Source organism: Euprymna scolopes, chromosome 6 (genome assembly GCF_053919585.1).
Source record: "Euprymna scolopes isolate OS-2025 chromosome 6, ASM5391958v1, whole genome shotgun sequence".
Taxonomy (NCBI): domain Eukaryota; kingdom Metazoa; phylum Mollusca; class Cephalopoda; order Sepiida; family Sepiolidae; genus Euprymna; species Euprymna scolopes.
The window spans coordinates 44,481,198-44,505,742 of NC_136487.1; the positions used below are offsets into that span (position 1 = coordinate 44,481,198).

The window sequence follows — 24,545 nt, forward strand, 5'->3', positions numbered from 1 at the left end:
TATTGGAATTGGTTTCTCCGATATTTTTTTAGTCAGAATTCTTTCTAGAAAGACATCGAGTACTTACGGAAGGAACCATGTGAAGATTGCCAACATTTTAAGTGAAAGTGATTTTTTTTGGAATGAACTGATTTGGGAATTAACTTAAGTATATTTCAGTTTGACTCTCAGTTGGAATCAAACACACCAGAATAAACAATATTTGGTGCATGTTAAGATAGAGTCATCCGATTGATTTTTTTTTTAAATATGTGGTTTTTAAGCCAAAACAACAGTACTTACTTGTTATGTCGAAAATAATAATATATCCCAAAATGATGAAAATTCATTGAGTAGAACAACTGCTATTGTGTTTTAGTAAAAAAAATATTTATCACAATGGTCTAAAGCAAAACATCATCCATTAAAGTGGTGAAAAGAGAGATAAGTATGCTCCCTGTATTCGCAATCTTCAAGGTATTTACATGAAGGCAAATGCAATTTCCTCTATTCTCAGTAAAAATTACTTTTAACTATAAATAACTTTGTACTCAGTGAATTCTCATAATTTGTGGATATATTACTATTTTCGACGTGACAAGTAAGTACTGTTGCTTTTGCTTAAAACTACATATTTAAAGAAACTGATTTTTATAATAAACAAACTATTGCACTATGGTGACGCAGTTGTTAAAAACTGAAGAGTGAATTTGAGTTATTTTTCACATTGAATTGTACTTCTGCAGTATAATGGAATTTCAAACAAATCCATTTTATGTAACAACACTATTATGTATTTACATGTCATATCGTAATCAATATAAATTCACAACAATTAAGAAGGTTATAGTCAGCTAATGTACTTCCTAACATTTGGCCTAGCGCTACCGAAAGTGGTGACAAGGCGAATTAGTTCCTTTGGTTTTTTTTCTCTCATGCTTATATCTCCTCTGTGCGTGTACTCTTTTTTTCCCCAGTCATTCTTTTTTTTTTTTTTTATTAATTAATAATCATTAAAAAGTTTTTTTTTTTAATCTTATTTTAATTAAGAATTATTGAAATGAGTTCTATTTTTTTTCCAAAGAATTATTGGAAACACCTTTTAAAATCTGTTAAAACTATTTTGGGAATATTATGTATTGGATACGTTTTTTTGATTTCAATAATTTTATTTTTATACTTTCATAAACATATATTTATTATATAAATTTAAATAAAAAACTTATTTTTAAAATAAAAAAAAAATTTACTTTTATAATTTCATACGAGGGGCGTGCAATAAGTAATGCCCCTGACCCACTTCCAGTTGTCTGATCTAGCTGAAATTTTGCATATGCAATGATTTATATCACTACGGGTTATGTGGCAAATTACAGCTCTGAACTAATTGTGGTTTCTGTTTTACAGGTGTTTGAACTGAGTCAGGTGTGAAATGGAGCCTGTTGAATGTCGAGCAGTGATCCGGTTTTTGTATTTGAAAGGACGCACACCACAGTAGACTTTTGATGAAATGAAAGAAACTTATGCTGATAATGCCCCATCATATGACCTTGTAAAACGCTAGCATCGTGAATTCAAACATGGCCGGAAGTCTGTGGAAACAGCTCCCAGACTTGGTCGCCCCCCCCCCTTCTGCCATTGATGAGTCATCTGTCTGTCAAGTTGAGGCTGCCATTTTGGAAGATCGGCGCATTACTATTTGCCAAATAGCCCAAGATGTCAAGATTAGTACAGGGTCTGTGGAAACTATCATTCATGACCATTTGCATATGCATAAGGTGTCTGTCAGATGAATTCCCAGGTTGTTTACACCATTCCAGAAGCAAGAACGCGTCAAGTGCTCGAGAATGAATTTGGAGATGTACCAAGAAGATGAGTCAAAGTTTTTCAAAAGACTGATTACACAGGATGAAAGCTGGGTCCATCACTATGACCAAAGCCTAGTCAATGCAGTGGAAGCACTTGGACTCATCACCTCCAAAGAAGGCAAGGGTGCTACCCTCCACTGGCAAGGTCATGCTCACAGTCTTCTGAGACCAGGACAGAGTAGTGATGACAGATTTCCTGGCAAAGGGTACCACAATTACAGGAGCCTATTATGCTTCACTTTTGAGGAAATTAAGAGAAGCTATCAAAATCAAGAGGTGGGGCAAGATCAACAAAGGTACCCTCCTCCTGCAGGACAACGCTCCAGTCCACAACTTGCATGTCGCCAGATCAGAAGCACGGGTGTATGGTTATGAAATCCTACCCCATCCTCCCTACTCTCCTGACCTTGCACCCTCTGACTTTCACCTCTTCCCAGCCATGAAGTTGTTTTTGAAAGAAAAGCGTTTCCCAGATGATGCAGCCTTGATTTCTGAAGTCACATCGTGGTTGGAGGACCAACCTGGGGTGTTCTACAAAAACGGTCTCCAGAGCTGCATATAACAATGGGAGAAATGCATAACTCTGAGTGGTTTCTATGTAGGGAAAGACTAATAACTGTGCCAAGTTTCGTTGCTCTACTGCAATGGGAAGTGGTTCAGGGGCATTACTTATTGCATGCCCCTCGTAAACATATATTCCTTTCCAAATAAAACAAAAACTTTATTTTTTTAAATTTTCTTATTAAACGTGCAAATAAAGACTAATTGTGTTATTTTTATCTTTTTATAATTTTGTTAACGTTTATTGTATACTTTTCAATAATGTCCTTTTTTATATTTTATTTCAATAAATTGCTTCACAATAGAAATACTGAAGAACAATAAAAGTGAAGAAACTGATTTGCCTTGTTACCACTTCCAGTAGCGCTACGTCGGAACTTAGGAAGTACATTAGCTGACTATAACCAATATGAAAAATGATGCTGTAGCTGTACTAGATTTATTTTTCATAAATTTTGGTAAAAAATAATTACAAGTAAAAATAGAATTTATCAAATTATTCAGTTTTATCGAATGTTTTAATGTGAAAGACTTCTTTGTGACCAATTTTGTATGACAAACTGACTTACCTCCCTTTCTTTCCTTGTTTTCAATTAAAATTGAAATAGGCTATTTTTATAAAAAATAGATCTCGCACATCTGGATCATCTTTTTCATCATTTTTTAAAAATTTATTCTAATTTCCATACATGTAAGTGTTTTTTATCTGAAATGAAATTCATTTGTTTGAAATCCCATTATATTGCAGAAGCACCAAACTTTTCTGTGTCAATTTTTCTTATGTAAAATTTTCTTTACAAAATTACAATTTAAATTTCTTATTTCTTTTTTTTTTCTTTTTTCCCTAACTATAGGATTTCAAACAAATTGTCAGGAAGTGAAGACTAAATTATCTTTGAGTAAATATTTTCAAGTCCAATCCAAGTCGACAATTCCACAACTTCAACTTGGCAAACGCACAAAATGGACACCACCAAAGTCTCCATATTGTTTGGTACAGGAAAGCCTCTTTCACGATCCATGGAAACTGCTTGTGGCAACGATTTTCCTAAACAGAACACAAGGTAGAATCATTAACCAACAAATTTGATTGTTGATTTGATAAAAATATTTTTGATGTATATTGTTTTAAGTTTACTATTCAAACCAAATTATATTAATTGAAATGCATCATACAGAGTGACGCTCAAAAAAGTCACTCATTAAATCGTTAATAAAATTCACAATGTTTTTTACAGTCCAACTATATTTGATACAAATAAACTTCAGTCAATGCCTGACTGAGTCCATCAAGTTTCACTTATGAATGTTCAACAGTTTTTATTTTATTGCCATTCAATGATGAACATACCTGTATAAGTGTGTGCAGTGATAACACATTTTGATATGATCTGCAATAACTCTGTGGCTAGGAACAAGGTATAGTATCTGTTTTTTTTTTTTACAAAGGAGTCACCACTTATCAAGGCTCGGAGGCCACTCGAGAATAAGGGTTAATGAGTGTATGGTAGTCAATCGGTAATATTGTAGTAATCGTTAGTAGTGGAAATTTGGTAAATTGGATTACTTAAGGGAATGGCTCATGAAGAACTTGTTCACATTGGACTTGAAAATGACCATATTGCAGTCAGCTGGAATATCTATTTTGTCCTCAATCACTAAAGGAGAAGTCCTTTTAGATTTAATCGATTTTCGTTTTTGTTCTAATCCAGAGTGCCTCTTTTTAGGGAGCTGGATTTTCAACACATTTAAAACCTACTTTGTGTCTAACTCTGCCATTATGAGTTAGACAAGTAAATAGGAATTCTGATATATCCCTCGGTTGGCACTGTCCTGATTTTGTCTGTCAGGGCCCTCTTCAGTTCAGGAATTGTCTGGAGATTGTTCGGATACATTATCTTTGAGGTGACCACACAAATAAAAATATGGGATCAGTGAGATTTAATCTCCAGTGAGTGGGAAGTTTGTTCAGGTTCACACCTACTGATGAGACGATCACCAGAGTGTCCCTACAGCTATTCCAATGAGTCATTTAAACTATAGAGAGTTACCCTATATTAGTGAAACCATTAGTCATCTCTCACATCACCTCTTCATCTGCCCAAAGCTTCCCAAAGCTTCTTAATGACCACTTAGTAGTGCTCAATATTGATCATGATTAACCGTTCAGTTTTATTTTCAAATCAGTAAGGACCAATTATCTCTCTTGTTTTAATATTGCAACCCATGCAATGCATTTGGTGCTATGCGGTGACTTTTGCAGACAATCTCCAGATCAGGGTAGGGCCAAGAAAGAAGTGTGTCAAAGTTATTCAGAGTTTGCATCCAGGTATACTTGTCCTTGAATGACAATAAAACAAAAAAACTGTTGGATATTTATGATTAAAACTTGGTGGACAAGTCAATGATAAACTGAAGTGGTAATGTTTATGCACAACAGCCTAGAAAGAAAATGGCCACTGAGTTCTTAGAATACATCTAGGAAATCTTGTAAATGATGTTTTTGATAATGATTTCATGTATACTGAAGAAATGACAATATCTCACGTTTTCATATACAAGGTGTCTTCAATAAGTTTCCAGATTTTTTTGTACAGGCATTCAAAATTGTTGTAGACTCTTGAAAATTCAATATGTTATTGCTATACATCTTATGAGATAACTGACCAGTTTTATCATTTCAGGTTTAAACGACAGCTACAGCAGGAACTGGAATACACCCTACTAAAGCCTGATTGTCGTAGCTGGTGAATTTCAAAAATGCAATTTAGACAGGAGAATATTTTAGAAGAATGATATGCAATAAAATTCTGTTTTAAACTTGGAAAAATACTAAAGTAATGTATGGAATGCTTCAGACTGCTTTTAGACAATCTTGCATCAATGAAGGATCAGTTTTTGAGTGGCATAAGAGATTCAAGGAAGGTAAGGATTCTGTGAGAGATGACGAGAGGTGTGGAAGGAGTAAAGAAGTCAGAACATCAGAGTTGATTAGTCAGATAAAGAATTTCATGGTTAAGGACCTATAGAGACAATAAATGCACAGTTTGATGTCAGTGTGGGAACTGTGCACACAATTATTTGTGAGGAACTGAAGATGCGGAAGATTTGCACAAAGTTTGTCTCAAGAGTGCAGTCCATGACTTCATCCTTGTCATGGACTGTTGACCAAGATGGGCATCAAGGCAGTTCTTTACCTTCCCCATAGTCCAGACTTTGCTCCCTGTGATTTTTGGCTATTCTTTAAGCTCAAAGAAAACCTTAGAGGCTGTCATTATGAGACAATTGAGGAGATGAAAGAGGCTGTGACGAGGGTCATTGACATGCTCACACAAGGGCTTTCCAGAAGTGGTTGGAATGGTACAACAAGTGCATTGCAGCCAGAGGAGATTACTTTGAAGGGGACTAGTGTTTCATGTGTGTTTTCTTGATAAAAGTACCCATAAAAGAAGTCTAGAAACTTATTGAAGGTAGCTTGTATATTATATCCCTCCGTTTTTAGATAAATCAATGAACATTGTCTCTTAATTTTGCCGAAGCCTTCTGCACACGTTTAGATCTCGTTTAGAGTAAATGTGACATTGTAGTGACTAATTTCTATTAATGCATATTAATTCCTAACTGTGCATCGAATGGATTTCATAATACTTAGTTTGCTGCACCTTATCATAAATAAGGTTCATACAAAATTTTAGTCAGATCGGCTCAGTAATTTTCGAGAAAAAAGTGTAACGGACACACAGATTTACATAATATATAAAAAAAAGACTATTTAGCCATTTTTATTAGAAATTTTAATCTTTCCAAAAATTCGTCTTATAAACTTCTTTTTGTTTTTGTTTAATTTGTTTATTTTTTGTCTTCAGGAAAATGTGCCATTCCTTTGCTATGGGACTTTCTTGATCTTTATCAAACGCCCGAAATTGCCCGAAAAGCTGATTGGCGCGAAATATCAAAATTAATGCAGCCCTTGGGATTAAGTGAAAAAAGAGCCAAAATCATCATTAGATTTTCAGGTAAGAGCAAAGTTGTCTCCCTTAGATTTGTTTTATTTCATTACGAAAAGAAGAGTTACTCCCCTTGACGTAATAAACGCCCTCGTTTAAAAATATTATTTCTGTTAAAATTTCTGATATTTTTATTTAGTATTACTTATTAATTCATGATCCCATGGGCATTTCTTTGCGATCAATGTGCCTGTCTATAAATAAGTGAGTCACACGAAACGTTTGTATTTTATTCCATCCAAGCAAAGTTGCAGGATGAAGATTTATATTTTTATACTATGTACTACTAAGCTCTACTCACTCGTATATTAAGCAGTTCACTGTTAAATTAAATACTGAAACAAAAAAACATAGACATAATATATTATCTTTTACGGAGCTTTTTTTTTTTTTTTTTTTTTTTACAATGCGTAAGTAGAGCTTAGTAGTACTATAAAAATATACTCGTAGCATATAAGTTACTCAGAAACGTTTGTGTTTGATTCCTGAGAGAAATCATCTGGCAGTGGGTAATAGGAATAGGAAAGAGAAGTGAGTAAAAAAAGTGTCATAGGGAGATTACTTACTTTATGAAAATAACTGCACATTTATCTAGCAGCACTACTCGGCACTGCCCGGGACATGCTTAATAAATTAGAAAAGTTAAATGTCTGATATTAAACTGATGATTTCTTTTGGGAATGAAACAAACGTTTATATATATATATATATATATATATATGATGATTGCAACGTCTTGTAAGACGAGTGCCACTCCCTCAGACACTTAATGTCCATGAGCCCAAATGCCTGAGGGAGTATCTATACAAAGATGATGTTACAGAGTTTTAGCCTTGTACGACAGTTAAGTCTCTCTCTCGGTTCAAAATGTTGAGATCCAGCAACAAGCAAGAGCAAGATAGCCAGCAACAAGTTAAACTGCAAACCAGCTTAATGCGGGTACTGGTCTCCCGCTTTATGGTTTTTTAAATCAGAGATTTGCTTCTCCTAGAAAGGTTGCCTTCACCATGGCTTACGGGAGTCCTCTCCACCCCAACACATATATATACACACACACAAATATACACGGTGCTAGTTGGCCGTTGACCCTGAAAAAGGGTTCATTCATTATATATATATATAATCATTTTTTAAACCAAAGTTTTCTTTTCAACAAATAAAAACAATATAAATCAAATATTTCAGCTGACTACTCTTCCTCATTGGGTTATAGACACAGTTATATTATTTCTTTTCTTTTTCTTCATTGCCGAGCTTTTATTTTATTTTTACAAGGAGTCATCTCTTATCAAAGCTCGAAGGCTACTCGAGGATAAGGGTTAAAAAGTGGACGGTGGTCACCAGTAGAACAGTATAGTAATTGTTAGTGTAAAAAATTGAGTATAGTTTGATTATTCAAAAAGATAGTCCAACAAAAACTTGTTTACATTGAACTTGAAGACAACCATGTTGTAGTCAGCTGGAAAGCAGGGCAGTAGAACAGAGTTCCACAGATGGGAAGCTCTAGGAAAGAAGCTTTACTCATGGAATCTGCATTTAAAGTTAGACACAGTTAAAGAGCGGGGGAAATTGTTGATAGTGGTTGTAGCTAGTCGAGTGTTGTTTGGCAAGAGGGATCATAGATCGGAGCTCAGACGATTTGCCATGAAAATAACGGTAGAGCAGAGACATACTTGCAACATCTCTTCTGTGGGAAAGAGGTTGCAGGTAAGAGAAAAGGGTACCACCTACTAGGTTTCGAAGTTGGTTTTAAACTCTGGCAAGGCAGGATAGGGTGGTCAGTGATAACTGATCTCTCCTCGTGTCAAATGGAGATCATTAATAACGTCTAGATTTTGTGTAGAGGGCTCGCTGGTAACGTGTATATGTACAATATAGTATATAAAGAATAGTATAGAAAATTAAACAATAATAAATATAGAAGAATAACGATAAGAATACAATAAACTAAATTAAAACATATAATAAAAAGATGTACAATAAAAATTCAAATAAAAATAAAAGTAAAGATGAAAATAAAAATAAGTAATTGTAGTCCAAACTTCAGAAAGACAGCATATTAGAGTCTGTAAAATTATCCGAGAAGCAAAGTGGTAATCCAGTAAATCCTTAATGTAAATCACAAGATCCATTTTGCAGAAAAAAAGCAATAGTAAAAATAATTTATTTTTTCAGTTCTTATGCATGAACTACACAATTATTTGCTGTTTGTGGTTGTCAGGTGTGAATGCGGACTACACAATGTTAATGTTAGGGGAACCTTTAGAAGTCGGTTTTACCTCTCCTATGCATCCCAAAAAGCAATCGCTACAAAAAAAAATATTTATTTTTCTTAGGTTAATAAACATTAACCTTAAGTCAATGTTGTTAAAAAAATTTAAAAAAGCACAAACTGGGTGGGTTAGGGCTAGTGTGTTATGGAAAAAAAATGTTCATGGGGACATTAAAAGCTACTGTAATTTAATCACCTAAGGAATTGTTAAAAATAAATTTTACAAAAGAAAAATAAATAAATAAAGCAATTGTCAAAATAATTAATATTTTTTGTTTAATTATGTATTCTTTTTAACTACTATTTGCATCTTAGTTATTACTAGCAGAGAGACCTAACATTGCCCGGGATTGGATCAATGAATGTTTCACACTTTCATATTTTTATTGTCATCGAAATTGGTGCAATCACCCATTTTTCAATCAAATCAATTGATTCCCTGTTCTAGTTGGGGACTAGGAATGTACCGATTAGCAAATTGGCTGATTACTGATTACTTTGATAATTGGCCAATTACCAATTAATCAACCGATAACTAGGTTTTCTAATGCCGTTTATCAGCAAATTTTGTTGTCATAAATGATACTAATATTAATCAAGTTAAATAGTAAGCGAAGATAAGTTAACTCCCTTTCGATTACTGATTATCAATACTTATCAAAGACATTCCAATACAAAGTTAACTCCCTTCCGATTATTGGTTATCAATACTTATCAAAGACATTCCGATACGAAACCCGTCTAAGAACACTGCCAGATACATAAACTACATTTGTATGAAATTTCATTTGAAATACATTCATCTACCAGAAAAAGACATGTTAATGCCATTTGTCAGAGAATCATAAAAAGATTCTTGTTCAACATGTTTTCTGTGGATGCTAAACTTGTTCCTTTCGGAGACTACTAGAACTGGATGGATGAATTTACATTTCATCATAAAATTAAATCCTGCATTCTATAATAAATATAAATGTGAAAGGAGTTGTGTTTGAAGGCTATATCAATACGGTTTGTAGGAAACACTGTGGACATGAGTTGGCATATAAAAGAATAATGACAATATTAGAAGAAATTTTCAATAATTTTTTATTATATTACGTTTATTTACCAACATAATGTCCTACAAGATGGTAGTTTTTGATGTCCCTCATTTTCAAGAGTAGTATCTCTTTTTCGGGTGGTGGGGGTGGGGTGAATAAAAAGAAACGCCTTCTCAGGTACATGCTATTATAAAAAACCTAGACACCTCAAAAGCGTGTGGACCAGATCTCATCCCGGCTGTGCTATTAAAAAAATGCTCTGCCGAGGTTGCTCCAGTTCTGTCCAAACTTTACAATAAATGCCTTAACGAATCTTGTTTTCCCGACTGCTGGAAAACCGCCTCTGTGGTACCAGTCTTCAAGAATTCTGGTGAAAGAACTGACCCACTAAATTATTGCCCCATTAGCCTCCTCCCGCTTTTCGCCAAAATATTTGAGTCCTTAGTTAATCAAGCCCTAGTCCAGCACCTAACAGCTGCTAAACTCCTGACTGACAAACAATATGGATTCAGGCGAGCCCGTTCAACAGCAGATATCTTAACTGTAGTTTCTGAATGTATATACCGTTCATTGGATAAAACAGGGGAGGGTAGAGCGGTGGCCCTCGATATATCTAAGGCTTTTGACAGGGTATGGCACGATGGTCTTCTAAGGAAAATTAGATCATATGGAATCACTGGAAGAATTCATAATGTAATTAAATCCTTCTTAAGTAATAGAAAAATCAAAGTTGTCCTCGACGGGCGTACATCCAAACAATACGACATAAATGCGGGAGTACCTCAGGGGTCTATCCTTGGACCTCTATTATTCCTGATATTCATAAACGACCTCCCTGATAAAATTGTTTCGGAGATGGGTATATTTGCCGATGACACCACTCTCTATAACAGATATGAGGGGAAAACAAATGAACACATATCCAAGGAAATGGCAGAAACACTAGAGGATGACCTCCAATCCGTAGTGGAATGGGGACAAAAATGGTTGGTCACATTCAATGCTGCTAAGACTAAGCTTGTTTCCTTCAATAACTATAAGAAACCTTCTCTACCACCAATAGCAATGGCCAAGAACACATTACCTGAAAGTACTTCTTTTAAACTCCTCGGCCTAACGTTTACAGGGAATATGAACTGGAATAGATACATTGAGAGCATTACCAAGGCTGCTGCAAGGAAGGTTGGCTCCCTCTACCATGCTAGAAAACTACTTACGCCTGACAGTATCCTATACCTCTATAAGGCAACCATTCGCCCATGTATGGAGTACTGTTGTCACATCTGGGCTGGTGCATCTGCTTCTTGTCTCTCGCTCCTGGACAGGGTTCAAAAGAGAGTCGCCAACCTGATAGGTCCTGAACTGTCATCTAGGCTTCAGCCTCTGTCCCATCGACGAGATGTTGCATCCCTCTGCCTGTTCTACAAATACTTCAATGGTGAATGCTCTGACGAACTACAAACACTTGTACCTCCCCGACGTAACTACCCCCGACAAACCCGACAAGCTACTAAGTCTCATCCCTTTACAGTAGAGATCCCTAGGTGCAAGAAAGCCTTTTACTCCAATAGTTTCTTCCCCAGAACTGCGGGTCTTTGGAACTCCCTTCCGGGATTTTGCTTTCTCAACTGCAACGATATGCAGAAGTTCAAGTGTAATGTCAACAAACATCTTTCTACACATCTCCCTTCATAATGATCCCGCTAATTAAGTCCCTGATAGTAGCCCCCTGCTTCAAAGTGGCACTTGCCTTGTTTGGGGTGAAAATTGAATAAAAAAAAAAAAACGAAAAAAAAAAACTGTTCGGCGAGGGTTTCCTTTGTTTATTTTTTTTTCAAATAAAATACGTATCATATATGTTTGAAACCAAAACAATGCATTATTACAAATAAACAGGCATTTATTTTGTTTGAAATTTATATTGAAATTCATAAATATATTTTGAAGATATACTTCATCATCAGTATGACTTTCCTTCTATTTTTCTTCTTTTTTCTTCCCATGTTGTTGTTGGAGCAGAGAAGCAGCAAGTAGAAGTCTGTTTGTTGTTTTTACGGTAGTTTTTTAAATGTCGGAAAGGTGCATTGGTCACGCGGAATGCACGTTAAGATTTTTGTTCTTTAGAAGTGCTGGTTGAGTTTGAATAAAATAAAATACGTATTATATACGTTTGAAGCCAAAACAACGCATTATTACAAAATAAACATTCAAATTCAACCAGCGGCTCTAAGGAACAAAAATCTTAACGTGCATTCCGCGTGACCAACACACCTTTCCGACATTTAAAAAACTACCGTAAAAACAACAAACGGACTTCTACTTACTGATTCTTTGCTCCAACAACAACATGGGGAAAAAAAAAGAAAAATAGAAGGAAAGTCATACTGATGATGAAGTATATCTTCGAAATATATTTATGAATTTCAATATAAATATCAAACAAAATAAATGTCTGTTTATTTTGTAATAATGTGTTGTTTTGGCTTCAAACGTATATAATACGTATTTATTTTATTTAAACTCAATCAGCGCTAGGTGTATCAGAATTTTTGTAAGAATTTTTGACACCCTTAACATGAAACTGCAAATAAAATATAAAAATCTCGCAATTTCTCTTTTAAAAGTGGGTTGTTTATTTTCTTTATGGATTATACTTCCAAAATAAACTAACAAAGTTGTATAAAAAATAATAGAAATATTATTTTTTTTATTAAAAAAAAAACAGTAATGAAATTAATTGAATTTTATGAGTTCAGTATTTTTCAATTTTTAAACTTTAAAAATCTATCAAAATGTTTCTATTGATTCTATTTTTACGATATTTTCAGGGTCAATGTGAAATTTTATGCTCTTTCCAATAAACCGAATATAATATTTTAGAGAAACGTTTATTTTTAATTCACGCCCCCGCCCCCATTTTGAAATGTTTATTAAAAAGTAAATAATTAATTTACTTACCAAAGTTTTATATATCACAAATTGAAGATAAAAGATCAATAAATAATATATTCAAATTTAAAACAAAAAAAAAGAAGTGTTTTTTAGAAATTTATCTGTAAAGTCCGAAGTTTAAAACTTTTTTTTTTAAAACCACGTTGTTTGTTTGTTTTTTTTTTTTTTAAATGAAACCTTGGTCCTTGCTCCTTTAATTGAAAAAAAAATTAGGGCTTGAATTATATTTTTCGAGTAGTTATAAGCTTGGAAAGACAGGGGGTCGAATTAATTCACGCCTCCCATTTTGAAATGTCTATTAAAAAGTAAATAATTAATTTACTCACCAAAGTTTTATATATCACAAATTGAAGATAAAAGATCAATAAATAATATATTCAAATTGTAAACAAAAAAAAGGAAGTGTTTTTTAGAAATTTACCTGTAAAGTCCGAAGTCTAAAAAACTTTCTTTTTAAAAATCCACGTCGATTTTTTTTTTTAAATGAAACCTTGGTCCTTGTTCCTTTAATTGAAAAAAAAAATTAGGGTTTGAATTACATTTTTCGAGTAGTTATAAGCTTGGAAAGACAGGGGGGGTCGAATTATTCAATATTTTTCACGAAGTTTCTGACACACCAGCGCCTGCCTCTAAGAAACAAAAATCTTATTTTTTTTATTTATTTCTTTATTTCTGAAAGTCAGTGTCGCAAACTGGATATGAGTTGTGATAAATATCAAGTATTGTTGGGAATTATTGTAGCTGTTTTTAATGTATATATATATGATTAATTTTTTCGTATTACACTTAAAGTGTGTATGTAGGAGTGTTAATGACCGGTGTATTGGTGTTGTGTAAATATCCGGTTTGGTTAAAGCGAATGGTGTAAGGGAGATCACTATATGTGCTTCCCCTGCGAAAGTGTATATGTCAAGATGTATACGCGTACATGTCTATATTTATTTGTGTGTGTGTGTATGTATGAATATAGCAACATAAGACGTTACCGATGTGTATTTTGAATTTCGAGGAGATTGATACCTATAAACAATAAGGTGATTTTTTTAAAATCTATATTTCTGAGGACTTTACATATATCCATTTCTATTTTTTTTTTTTTTAATCTTTTTGCTTTCTCCAAATTCTTTTTTCATTTGATATAAACTTTCTAGCAGTTCTTTGATGGAACAACCAGTCGTCTCTGAGGAGTTGTTTAATGATTTCAAGCTGTTCAGCAAACCATGTGTAACACATACTATAAGGAAAATTCAGGCGTTTTCAAAGAAAAAAAAAACTAATAAAATTTTATGAATGTGAATTAATTACATCTTTCGATTGTTAAAATCATAACTAATGGTATATATATAGTGTAATATTGATATAATAATTTTCCAAATTTGAAAATTCAAGTTTTCTCAGTTGGTCATTTGTTGCTTTCCATAGGGTAGCCATTACAATATTGTTTCGTATTGCGATTAACAAGCCTATAAAATTATGTTATTGCTGCATATTTAGTCACATACTCATCAGATGTTTACCTTAAAAAACTTTAAAAAAAAAAAAAACACCATTTTGGACAACTTACATGATTCATGCAACCAACACGCCCTGCCGTTCCTTCTCGTTTGTAATGGCTATCTTTTGAAAAGCAATTAAATGACCAACTGAGAAAACTTGATATTTGGAACTTGGAAAATTATTATATTACATTATATATGCTCTGAAACCCAATAAAAAAGCCATTCATTAAACTTGGATTTTTTTCAGAATTTTTAAACTCTATATTAAAATTGTTTTCTCATTATAAACAAAACTTTATTTATGAGAAAGATTTTATAATCCATTGTGATTGGTATATACAAACTGAGTACGTTACAAGTAAATAATTAACTTATATATATATATATATATATATATATATATATATATATATATATATATATATTGTGTATATTTAGGCAGCATCTTCTCATTCAGACAAGTGTTATTGAAAAGCATGGAATTCTTCTGTTTTACTATCTTGTTTTTTTTTTTTATCTTCTCCAATCTCTGAATACTTTTTTTTGTGTTTTTTTTTTCAAAATTGTTTAGGTTGGAGCCATAAGTTCCTTTAGCGAGCACTTTCGATATGAAAACTTCCATCATCCTCAGGTATATTGTGTTGTAGAAATTATGTTTTTAATTATATATATATATATATACATAGTTTGGTCATGTAATAAGCCAGCACGTGACCATGACAAAAATATGTATATATATAATTAAAAACATAATTTCTATAACACAATATGCCTGAAGATGATGGAAGTATTCCTATCGAAAGCACTTGCTAAAGAAACTTATGGATCCAACCTAAACAACTTTGAAAAAAACACAAAAAAAACAAACTATTTTAGATAAAAAAGAAGATAGTAAAACAGAGGAATTCTGTGCTTTTCAATGACACTTCTCTTTATATATATATATATATATATATATATATATATATATATATATATATATATATATATATATATATATGTATGTATGTATGTATTAGTGTTGGGAAGATTAATTGGAATTGGAATTCGGAATCAGAAAATAGAGACTTTTTGGGGGTATCAGAGAAAATATATATATGTTTAACATGTGTTTTTACAATAATCCAGAGAAAATAACAACTCTATATTTAGAGATTTATAAAGAATCAGAATTGAGAATGGTCAGAATCAAGAATTTAGTAAGGAATCAGTAATTGTATTGGAATCGAGAAAAATATGGGAATTGTCCCATTACTAATGTGTGTGTGTGTGTGTGTGTGTGTGTGTGTGTGTGTGTGTGTACTTCCCATCCCATCATGAAAGTAACACACATGCTTGATGAAACCATTTAACGTATTTAGAAAAATAATCCTTCACTCATAAATAAAAACTCAACAGTTCATGTTTTTTTTTTCTTTTTCAATTAAGTCATTAAATGTATGTATGTATGTATGTATGTATGTATGTATGTATGTATGCCTAAAACGTTTGACAGAGGCGACAGATTTTCTTGAGATTGGTATCGTTTTAAAGCTCGACCCTTCAGATGACAACTATTGAAAAATGAATTCTTTCACCCTCAACTAGGTACTTTTCTACACGGAGGGGTCACTTTTTGCGATGATGTTTTTGAAAGTCATCACCTCTTTTCGATTGACTAACCTTAATTTAAACATTTGCCACTTCCGGTTTGGCGATAGGTGCAACAGCAAAGGCGTAAGGTTTTTTATTTTTACCGTTCTTTTCCTCCTTTGCGGTACGAGTTTGAGCCTGCCTGACTACTACCACTTTTTTCTTTTGCTCAACACACGCCTCCAAACACCCAGACAATGCTAGGCATCCAGGCTAGTTAATATTATATATCAAAAATGAAATCATAATTTTATAATTTTTATGTGAATATTAGTGAGAATACTGGTGAAGTTTTTGTTGCCATTTTTTGCCGGAATGTGTACACTGTAAAATAAGAGTGCACTAATGTATAAATAAGACAATTATTTTGTGGCATGATACGTGCTTGAAATTTAAAGGAAAAATGATTGTTAAAAAGTGAAAAATTTCTTTTAAAATCACTTGTAAAACGTTTTTCTCTTATTAAATTGTTTTTATTTTTCAGTTTTATCATTTATAAAAGTAAACACTTGTTCACTGATATTTTCAACTGTTTTAATAATAGTTTTGCCAAACGACAACATAAGTGGAAAAATTTTTCTTTGCTTTTTGTCATTATTGTTCATATATTAAAGAGTTTTGTATAATGTACTTTTTTTATATTGGAAATTTATTTCCAACAGTATACAATTTATTATGTATCACACTGCCCTTTTCTGTTGTGATGTTATTGTATATATGGATAATATTACTAAATAAGCGATTATTTAGTCCACGGGGCTGGATATAAATAGTGTTCCTATATTAAAGAGTTTTGTAATATGTATTTTTTTATATTGGAAATTTATTTCCAACATTATATAATTTATTATTGTTATGTGGAGATAGGTAACCAACCCGGAACATTCTACATAAGGAACCGAGTCACCAGATTCACTGGCCCTTTTTGAACAGAGACTTCCCCCTGAACGTTAACACGCTTTATTTGTCTCTATGTAAATACGTAAATAAACTTCTCTTTCAGTATTCAAATCACAGTGTACATTTATTTATTCCTTTCACGGAATACTTTATCTTTGATTGTCCGTATAATAGGCCACCTTAGGACATATCATTCTCTCTTCGAACATTTCTCAAGTGCTGACAATTTTTTTTTGTGATGAGATCTGGAGGGGAACATCTTATTTTTTGGAACAAAATTTTGTATACGTTGACTTTGTATTTGTGCGTTTAAAAAAAACTGTGTTCCGAACAAATAACAGAGTTGACAAAAACGTTAACTGAAAGCTTGATCATTCAGCAAAAAGCTCAAATTGAATTTCAAAAACAGATATTGATTCAGCAAGAAGGTTTTGAATCACTCGTCATGCAGCAAACTACAGAGAATCGTCTATTATGTGAAACTGTGTTGTCACAAAAATATAAAAATGGCACATCTAGATTTTTTTCGGCAGAGTGTATAGCCAACTCTCTAGCGGAGTTCAAATATGACCCAGAACAAGGTGATACGTTCCCTGCCTATTATCGTAGGTTCAAGACGATTTTTACAAAAAGATGTGAGAAATGGTCGAACAAGGAAAAAAATCACACTCCTACTTCAGAAATTGGGTATAGAGAAAAACACAAAATTTACGAATTTGATTTTACCAAAGAAACTGGAAGATATTTCTTTTTTGAAAATGATTCAAATTTTGTACTCGATATTTGGTGAAAGAGACAGCCTTTTTCATAGAAGGTATAAGTGCTTGAACATGCAAAAAGAAGACACTGATGATATTGTCACATAAGCAGGTAAAGTCAATGCCCAGTGTGAACTATTTAAATTAAAGATTTGGCAGTTGACATGTTTAAGTGTTATATATTTGTTCAGGGACTGACAGCACCAAAGGACGAGGATTTAAGGTCAAGGATTGTATTGATTATGGAACAAGATCCAGAAATTAACTATCAGAAAGTAACAGAAGAATGTCAGAAATTGATAAATGTGAAAAGGGATACCACTAGGATAGAGGGAAAAACTACATCCCACGCCCTAATGGTAAAGCAAAAAACATTTCCCAAGAACAAAGGAAAAAGTTTTGAATGTTGGAACCGTGCGACTTCGCATTTAAGAAAAAATTGCCCTTTTAAAGACCAACCTTGTGCCAAATGTGGTTTAGTCGGACACCGAGCCTCCCAGTGCCGAACTAAACAAAATAAACAAGGACAAAAATTTAAGTCTAAAGTAAATGTGGTGTTGTCAAAAGAAGAAGTGAGACAAGGAGGTAAAAGAAAATTTGTCAATACCAAAATAAATGGTCACATAGTGAAATTACTTTTGGATACAGGTAGCGATATTTCAATTATCAACGAAGTGACCTGGAAGTTGATTGGGTGTCCAAAACTAGAAAAAACATTTAAAATTGCCAAAGGAGTATCCGGCAAGAGATTAAAATTCATGGGAGAATTTAATTGCGATGTATCCCTTGGATCAAAAACTTTTTCTACAAAAGTGTCAGTTGTTCCAGGTATAAATTCTTGCCTTTCCGGAATTGATTGGACCGTTTTGTTTGATTTATGGAAGCTACCCATAAATTCATTTTGTAACAGTTTGAGTGTAGCTGAAAAGAAAAATTCAAAGCAAAATGAGGATTTTATTACGGTCTTAAAAAGTGAATTCCCCAGGGTTTTTTCTGAGGGGTTAGGTATGTGTACTAAGACTGAAGTGAATTTTGAACTAAAGCAAAATATGAAACCTGTTTTTAAGCCAAAAAGAAACGTGCCTTTTTCTTCAAAAAAAGATATTAAAATTGAATTGCAAAGACTGCAGGAAAATGGTGTAGTCGAAAAAGTTGACTATTCTGAGTGAGCAAGCCCCACTGTATATGTTAAAAAGAAAAATAAGACCTTGAGAAAAAACAGAGACTTCCTCCCTGAACGTTAACACGCTGTATTTGTCTCTATGTAAATACGTAAATAAACTTCTCTTTCAGTATTCAAACCACAGTGTATATTCATTTATTCCGTTCATGGAATACTTTATCTTTGATTGTCCGTATAATAGGCCACCTTAGGACATATCATTTATATATTACACTGCCTTTTTTGTTGTGATGTTATTGTTTGTATGGATAATATTACTAAATAAGTGATTATTTAGTCCACGGGGCTGGATATGAATAAAGAATATCACAAAGTGAAAAATGAAAACATATGACTCGTTAGTTAAGTGATCTAATATGAAACACATGGCTGTTCCTCTTCTGAAGCACAAGTTCGAATCCTATACAAGTCTCATTGGAAAAATAATATTACCATCTTGTGAAAGTTTCAAACCTGATCTGCAATCAAATGCATTATCATTTCGCCACAAGTTCCATAAATTTCTGTTCTCTATTAAATCCTTGTCATAGAGTGAACATAGTGTATTGAAAGAATATTATAAACTCACTAGGATTTGAACCTGGAATCTTCTTATCCATAGTCAGTCATAGTTATTCATTGTGTCACAAGTTTCAGTTATCACTTTGTAATATTCATTGTTTATATCCAGTCCCGTGGACTAAATAATCATTTCTCTATATTATATTTTTCTTAATATGTCTACTTGTGTGTCCATTTTTTTACTGAGAAACTACAGGACTGATCTGGCTATGGATGTTTGTTATGATAAGGTGCAGTAAACTAAGTATTTTGGTATTCATTTGAAGCACAGTCAGAGATTAATAAAGATTAGTATTTAATGCAAAATGAAGCACAAATAACTATATTCAACAATCAATTTGTTATAAAACACCCATTCTAAGTCAATGGGCTATAACTTTTGCCTGTTTTTAATGAACAAAAAAATCTTATTTAGTAATATTATCCATATAAACGATAGCATCAATGAAAACAGCTCAATATATAATGTAGCATATGTTGTTTTCTTTTACTGGCAATAACTAAACACAAAACACACAACTGTTTTTTTTACAAATGTTGGAATCTTGTAGTCTTTTTTATTGATTTTACTTTGTCCAATTTCATTTTTTTTTCTCACCATCTCTTAAAAAAAATAACAGTAAGATTTAATCTTAAGTAAGTGAAGAATTTGAAACCAAATTGCTTCTGTCCATATCAAAAGAACTTTAACACCTGAGTTTAGATTGTCATCTAAAAACCAACAAGAAAGCAAGAAGTCGATGGAAAGAGCAGTTGGGGTGGGTTCAGGAGGTTCAGGACAATTTCTTTCTTGGGTCATTTCTTGAAAGTCTGTTTATTCTGCCAAGTCTATCAGCAATGGAAATCAGTTGAGTTTGACAGTACAAGTAGAAATAATCCAAACTCTATGAACGGACAGTCTCGATATTCATAAGCTTTTTAACAAATGAAACCTGCTGAAAAATTGAGCCCTGATTCTTAACTATTCAGATTACCCGATTAAGGGATTTAGTCAGAGACCACCCGTGATTTCAAATGCTAAAACTGTCCATCTGTAACCTGATGCCGAATGCCAGTCAAATGGCCTCCAGCCTCTTTTCTCTGAGAAGAGATAAAAAATACTCACTCTCTTTTTCACTAACAGTTGAGTCCATTTGTGATTTTGGCTCTTTTGTTCCCTAATTCAAATTTCAGCCCCTTAGCACCTCCTGTATGTATGGCCACATATGCTCATAATTAAGCTGATACTCATAATTTTATTATTTATAAAATTTTATGCTAATGTTGACCAACAGCATCAACGGTCACATGGGGCTGAGAGCAACGTGACTAGAGTTTATATAAAAATCTAAACTGAATGAAATTGAAATGAAATAAATTAGACTAAAATGAAATAAAATGCAAAATAAAAGTGTTGTGTAATTGTAAAAAAAATATTTTATTAAAAAATCAGAAATAAAAGTAAATAAAACAAATAACTAATGAAAATATGTAATTATTAAAAAAAAAAAATTTATTTAAAATTAAGAATAACTGAATACTATACAGCAAAACATCTCATCAAATTTATTTGGCACAATTCTTTCGCTCTCTCCACATGAATTCCTGAAGATATGATAAAAAAGAGCATTTCAGTTTCATTCACTTTGGGTTTTTACATAAACTCGAGCTATGTGGGCAGCCATTGACTGTTGGTCAACCTTACCAATTTTAGATTTCAACTTGGATTCATTTCTGATTTAAAAATAAGACACATTTTTAACTGACATTTTCGGCTTTTGTCCAGAACTTCCTCTATATAAAAGACAAAAATAAAGAAAAAAACCTGTATGACGTACATACCCATGAGACAAAAATATCATATTCCAAAAATTATGTAAATTGATCCAGTAACTTTATTTTTATAAAGAAAATCATTTTTAAGCGACTAATGGAAATTCGTAGGCAAGTTTGATTTATTATTATTCTTGCAAGTTTGAATTATTGTTAAGCTATCTCCCTTTGTTTGTTTTACATTTTTTTCAAAGTGGCAGACAAGACAAACATTCTTTGGTTACTCATAAAATTTGAATTTTTTATTTAAAAATAAATTTGATTGATTGACGTGATTTTTGGAATATGATATATAACTGCCTTATGGCAGGTAGGTTGCAAAGTGACTGTTATTTGCTATGGTAACATTTATTTGTTGTATATTTGATTTTTACCATTTTTTTCACATCGCTGTGAAATGTAAAAGAAATGCCAAATTTTGTTTTGAAAACTTGAATTTTGTCTGGAGGAGGCCTTGAAAAAATTTGAAAAGCCTTAAAAAGTCATTGAAAATGGACATTGAAAATCTGTACAAACCCTGACAATTCCTATTTCTATCATGTGAGAATTTAATGTTACTCTTACGGATAGAAATCTCCACAAATAGACTTGTTTCATTTGATGGAAAGATTTTGGTTCTGCTTTTTTTTTCTTTTCTATTAAATAATTCTTAAAGTTTTCATTTAAATTCTGTGAAGGATTTACAAAAATAAAATATAAATTGAACGAAATAGTTTTTTTTTTTTTTATTCTCCAAAAGAAATGTACCCATCTGGAATTTTGATAATTGAAGACAATTGAAAAAAAAGGACGAAGTATGGAATACGGACCCCAATTGACTTCAATGCAAAAAAAAAAAAAAATCCCAAAAAGAACACATATTGGTTGACATCAGTTTACCTTGACCTTCGAACTCACATTGCCTCTGCAAACAACAAGAGTGTTTTTTTTTTTTTATATATTCACACAACTCTAATTAAAACCACTCAATTAGTTTACAGATTTTTTTTTAAATAAATAATATAAATCGTTTTTATTATTATTTTTTATAAAAATATCAATTTGCAAAAATCCACTCGAAAATTAAATTGTTTTATAAATATATAGATGTATTCTGTGTCACGAAAATCCACTTGAAAATTTTCAAGTTTTGTAAATAAATAAATGCAGTCTATATAAAAATCAATCTTGGTTGTGAATAAACAATATAACTAGTTTTTATTATGATTTTTAATGAAAATATCAATCCAAACTCTAATTAAATTTGTGTAAATATATTTATCTTTCACAGAAGAGTTTCTCTCAAAGAACTGGACATATCCAGATGAACTTTATGGAATTGGAAAGTATGGAAACGACTCTTATCGGATATTCTGCGTTTCTGAATGGAAACAGGTAAGCGTTTGAGAGGGTATTCAGTTCTCTCCCACTGCAAGAACCAGAGACTGAGAAGTCAGTGCTTCCGAGAAGGGGCACTTTGACCTGCAAAAAGTGCCTGGGTAGCTTGTAGGTATTCCCCGGTTGGGGCGTCTTAGGCGATTAGTTATAAGCTAACCCCTTCTCAAAGAGAGAAGGCTAAGCCTGGGAGGGTAGACCTACTAGAACTGTACAGAACTTAACTCCGACCCAAAATCAACAGGAATGGACTAATCTCTGTTGATTTTTTTTTTTTTTGGGGGGGGCATGTTTCAATTTTCATAATATTTCTTAAATGATAAAGTTTTAAAAAAAATTTCTACATAATGACAAGAGTGTATATGTAAATACTGATAGCCTCAACAGATCTCACTGGTTTTTAGTGTTAGCTGTCAGTTCTTTCAAAAGCAGCAACAAGAAAACAAAACAAACAGAAAAAAAAAACTTTTTTTCCCACGGGCCAGAACTATAATATTACATAACTTATGGTGTGTGAGTCTGTCCCTGCGGTTGGGTGGATAACATGCATGATCCAAAATTTGCTTGGAAAACACTCATTTTAAGCAGGAACCATAATAGTCGCTTCCCATGCCTTGTTTTCGTAAGTTTGTAGGCATTGTCTCGTGCTAGATTATACTATTAAGCGAAGTACAAATGGAGATCCCTAGTTTAGCTTGGAAACGCGTACATGTTTAATAGATGTGCATATAATATTAAGTATATATATATATATATATATATATATATATATATATATATATATATATATATGCATATATATATATATGCATATATATATATGCATATATATATGCATATATATGTATGCATATATGCACATATATATATATATGCATATATATGTATGCATATATGCATATATATATATATTTATATATATTTATATATATATATATGTATATGTAAATGAGATAAGTCATAGATTTGAGATCAAGTGAATTTTCCTGTCGATATTACAGTGAGGTAATATTTTCAGGCCGATCCTAGCCAAAAAGGTAAAGCTCAATATGTAAAAATAGAGCAATATATAGGTTTAATGATTAGAGTTAAATTCTGTAGATTTAAATATATAGAAATGTATTTAGGTTAAGAATTTATTGTTTGAAACAAGGAATCTATGGAGAAAAATGATATTTATTTCCTTAATCCATGGATTTTCAGTAATGACTCATATCATCAGAGGAAATGAAATGCAATTAGCAAAATGTTCAGCTATGAATAAACAATGAATGTCTGCCATTTTGAAAATAATTTTAAAAAAAATAAAATAAAGGGAGATAACTCAATAATTCAAACTTGCAAGGTTTATATTGTAATGCCTATGAATTCTCATTAATCACTTAAAAACGATTGGCTTTATAAAAAATAAAACTATTTAATCAATGTGATTTTTTTAATCTGATATTTTTATTTTGTTACGAATATGTGCATCGTACAGATTTTTCTTTATTTTTGTTTTTAATATATGGACAAGAACCAATTATTCACATAAAAAAATGTCTAAAAATGTTAAGTCTTTTCTGCAGAAATATATAAACAGTAAGGTTTTATTGTGGTAAATCTTTGAACTTTTCTTTTCAGGTTTTTCCAACTGATCATAAGCTGAATGATTATCATCGATGGTTATGGGACAATCATGAAAAACTCGGACTCTGAATTTTAAGAAAGACACCTACCAAACGCTGTGATATTAAAACAAGAAAGCTTTTGTACTTCAATCAAAATCTTTTGGAAGAAATGTTTTGCTTGATATTTGGGCAAAACATTTCTTCTATAATTTTGTGAAATTTTCTTTTTTTTTTTTTTAATTTTGTGTAAATTTTCTAATCTAAATAAACATTTATAAATCTTAAAAAAATAATACAATATCTATTTCTTAACAATTTGACATTGCTTTGCATGACTAAATACTGCATACAGTTTGTAGTGAAATAGGGCCATAAAAAAGGGTTCTTGGCCTTTGGGCTAGGATCAAAGTGTAGTAACAACTTTTTATAAAATTTTATTTTATTTTATTTATTTTTTTTTACACGGTGGTCACCACTTATCAAGACCCGGAAGCCACTCAGGGATAAGGGTTATTGTGAGTACAGTACGTTGGT

General features: G+C 32.2%; 1 protein-coding gene across 1 annotated transcript in view; it reads left to right on the top strand.

Moving 5' to 3' along the window:
* LOC145277625 (methyl-CpG-binding domain protein 4-like) overlaps nt 1-24,311 on the top strand; it is a 75,008-nt gene extending 50,697 nt beyond the window's left edge. The window contains exons 4-7 of the mRNA XM_080129179.1: nt 3,263-3,472; nt 6,275-6,424; nt 22,298-22,401; nt 24,025-24,311. Coding sequence (XP_079985305.1) covers nt 3,263-3,472; nt 6,275-6,424; nt 22,298-22,401; nt 24,025-24,099 — 539 coding nt within the window. The 3' untranslated portion in view covers nt 24,100-24,311. The remainder of the gene's footprint in view (nt 1-3,262; nt 3,473-6,274; nt 6,425-22,297; nt 22,402-24,024) is intronic.
* Nucleotides 24,312-24,545: the final 234 nt, after the last annotated feature.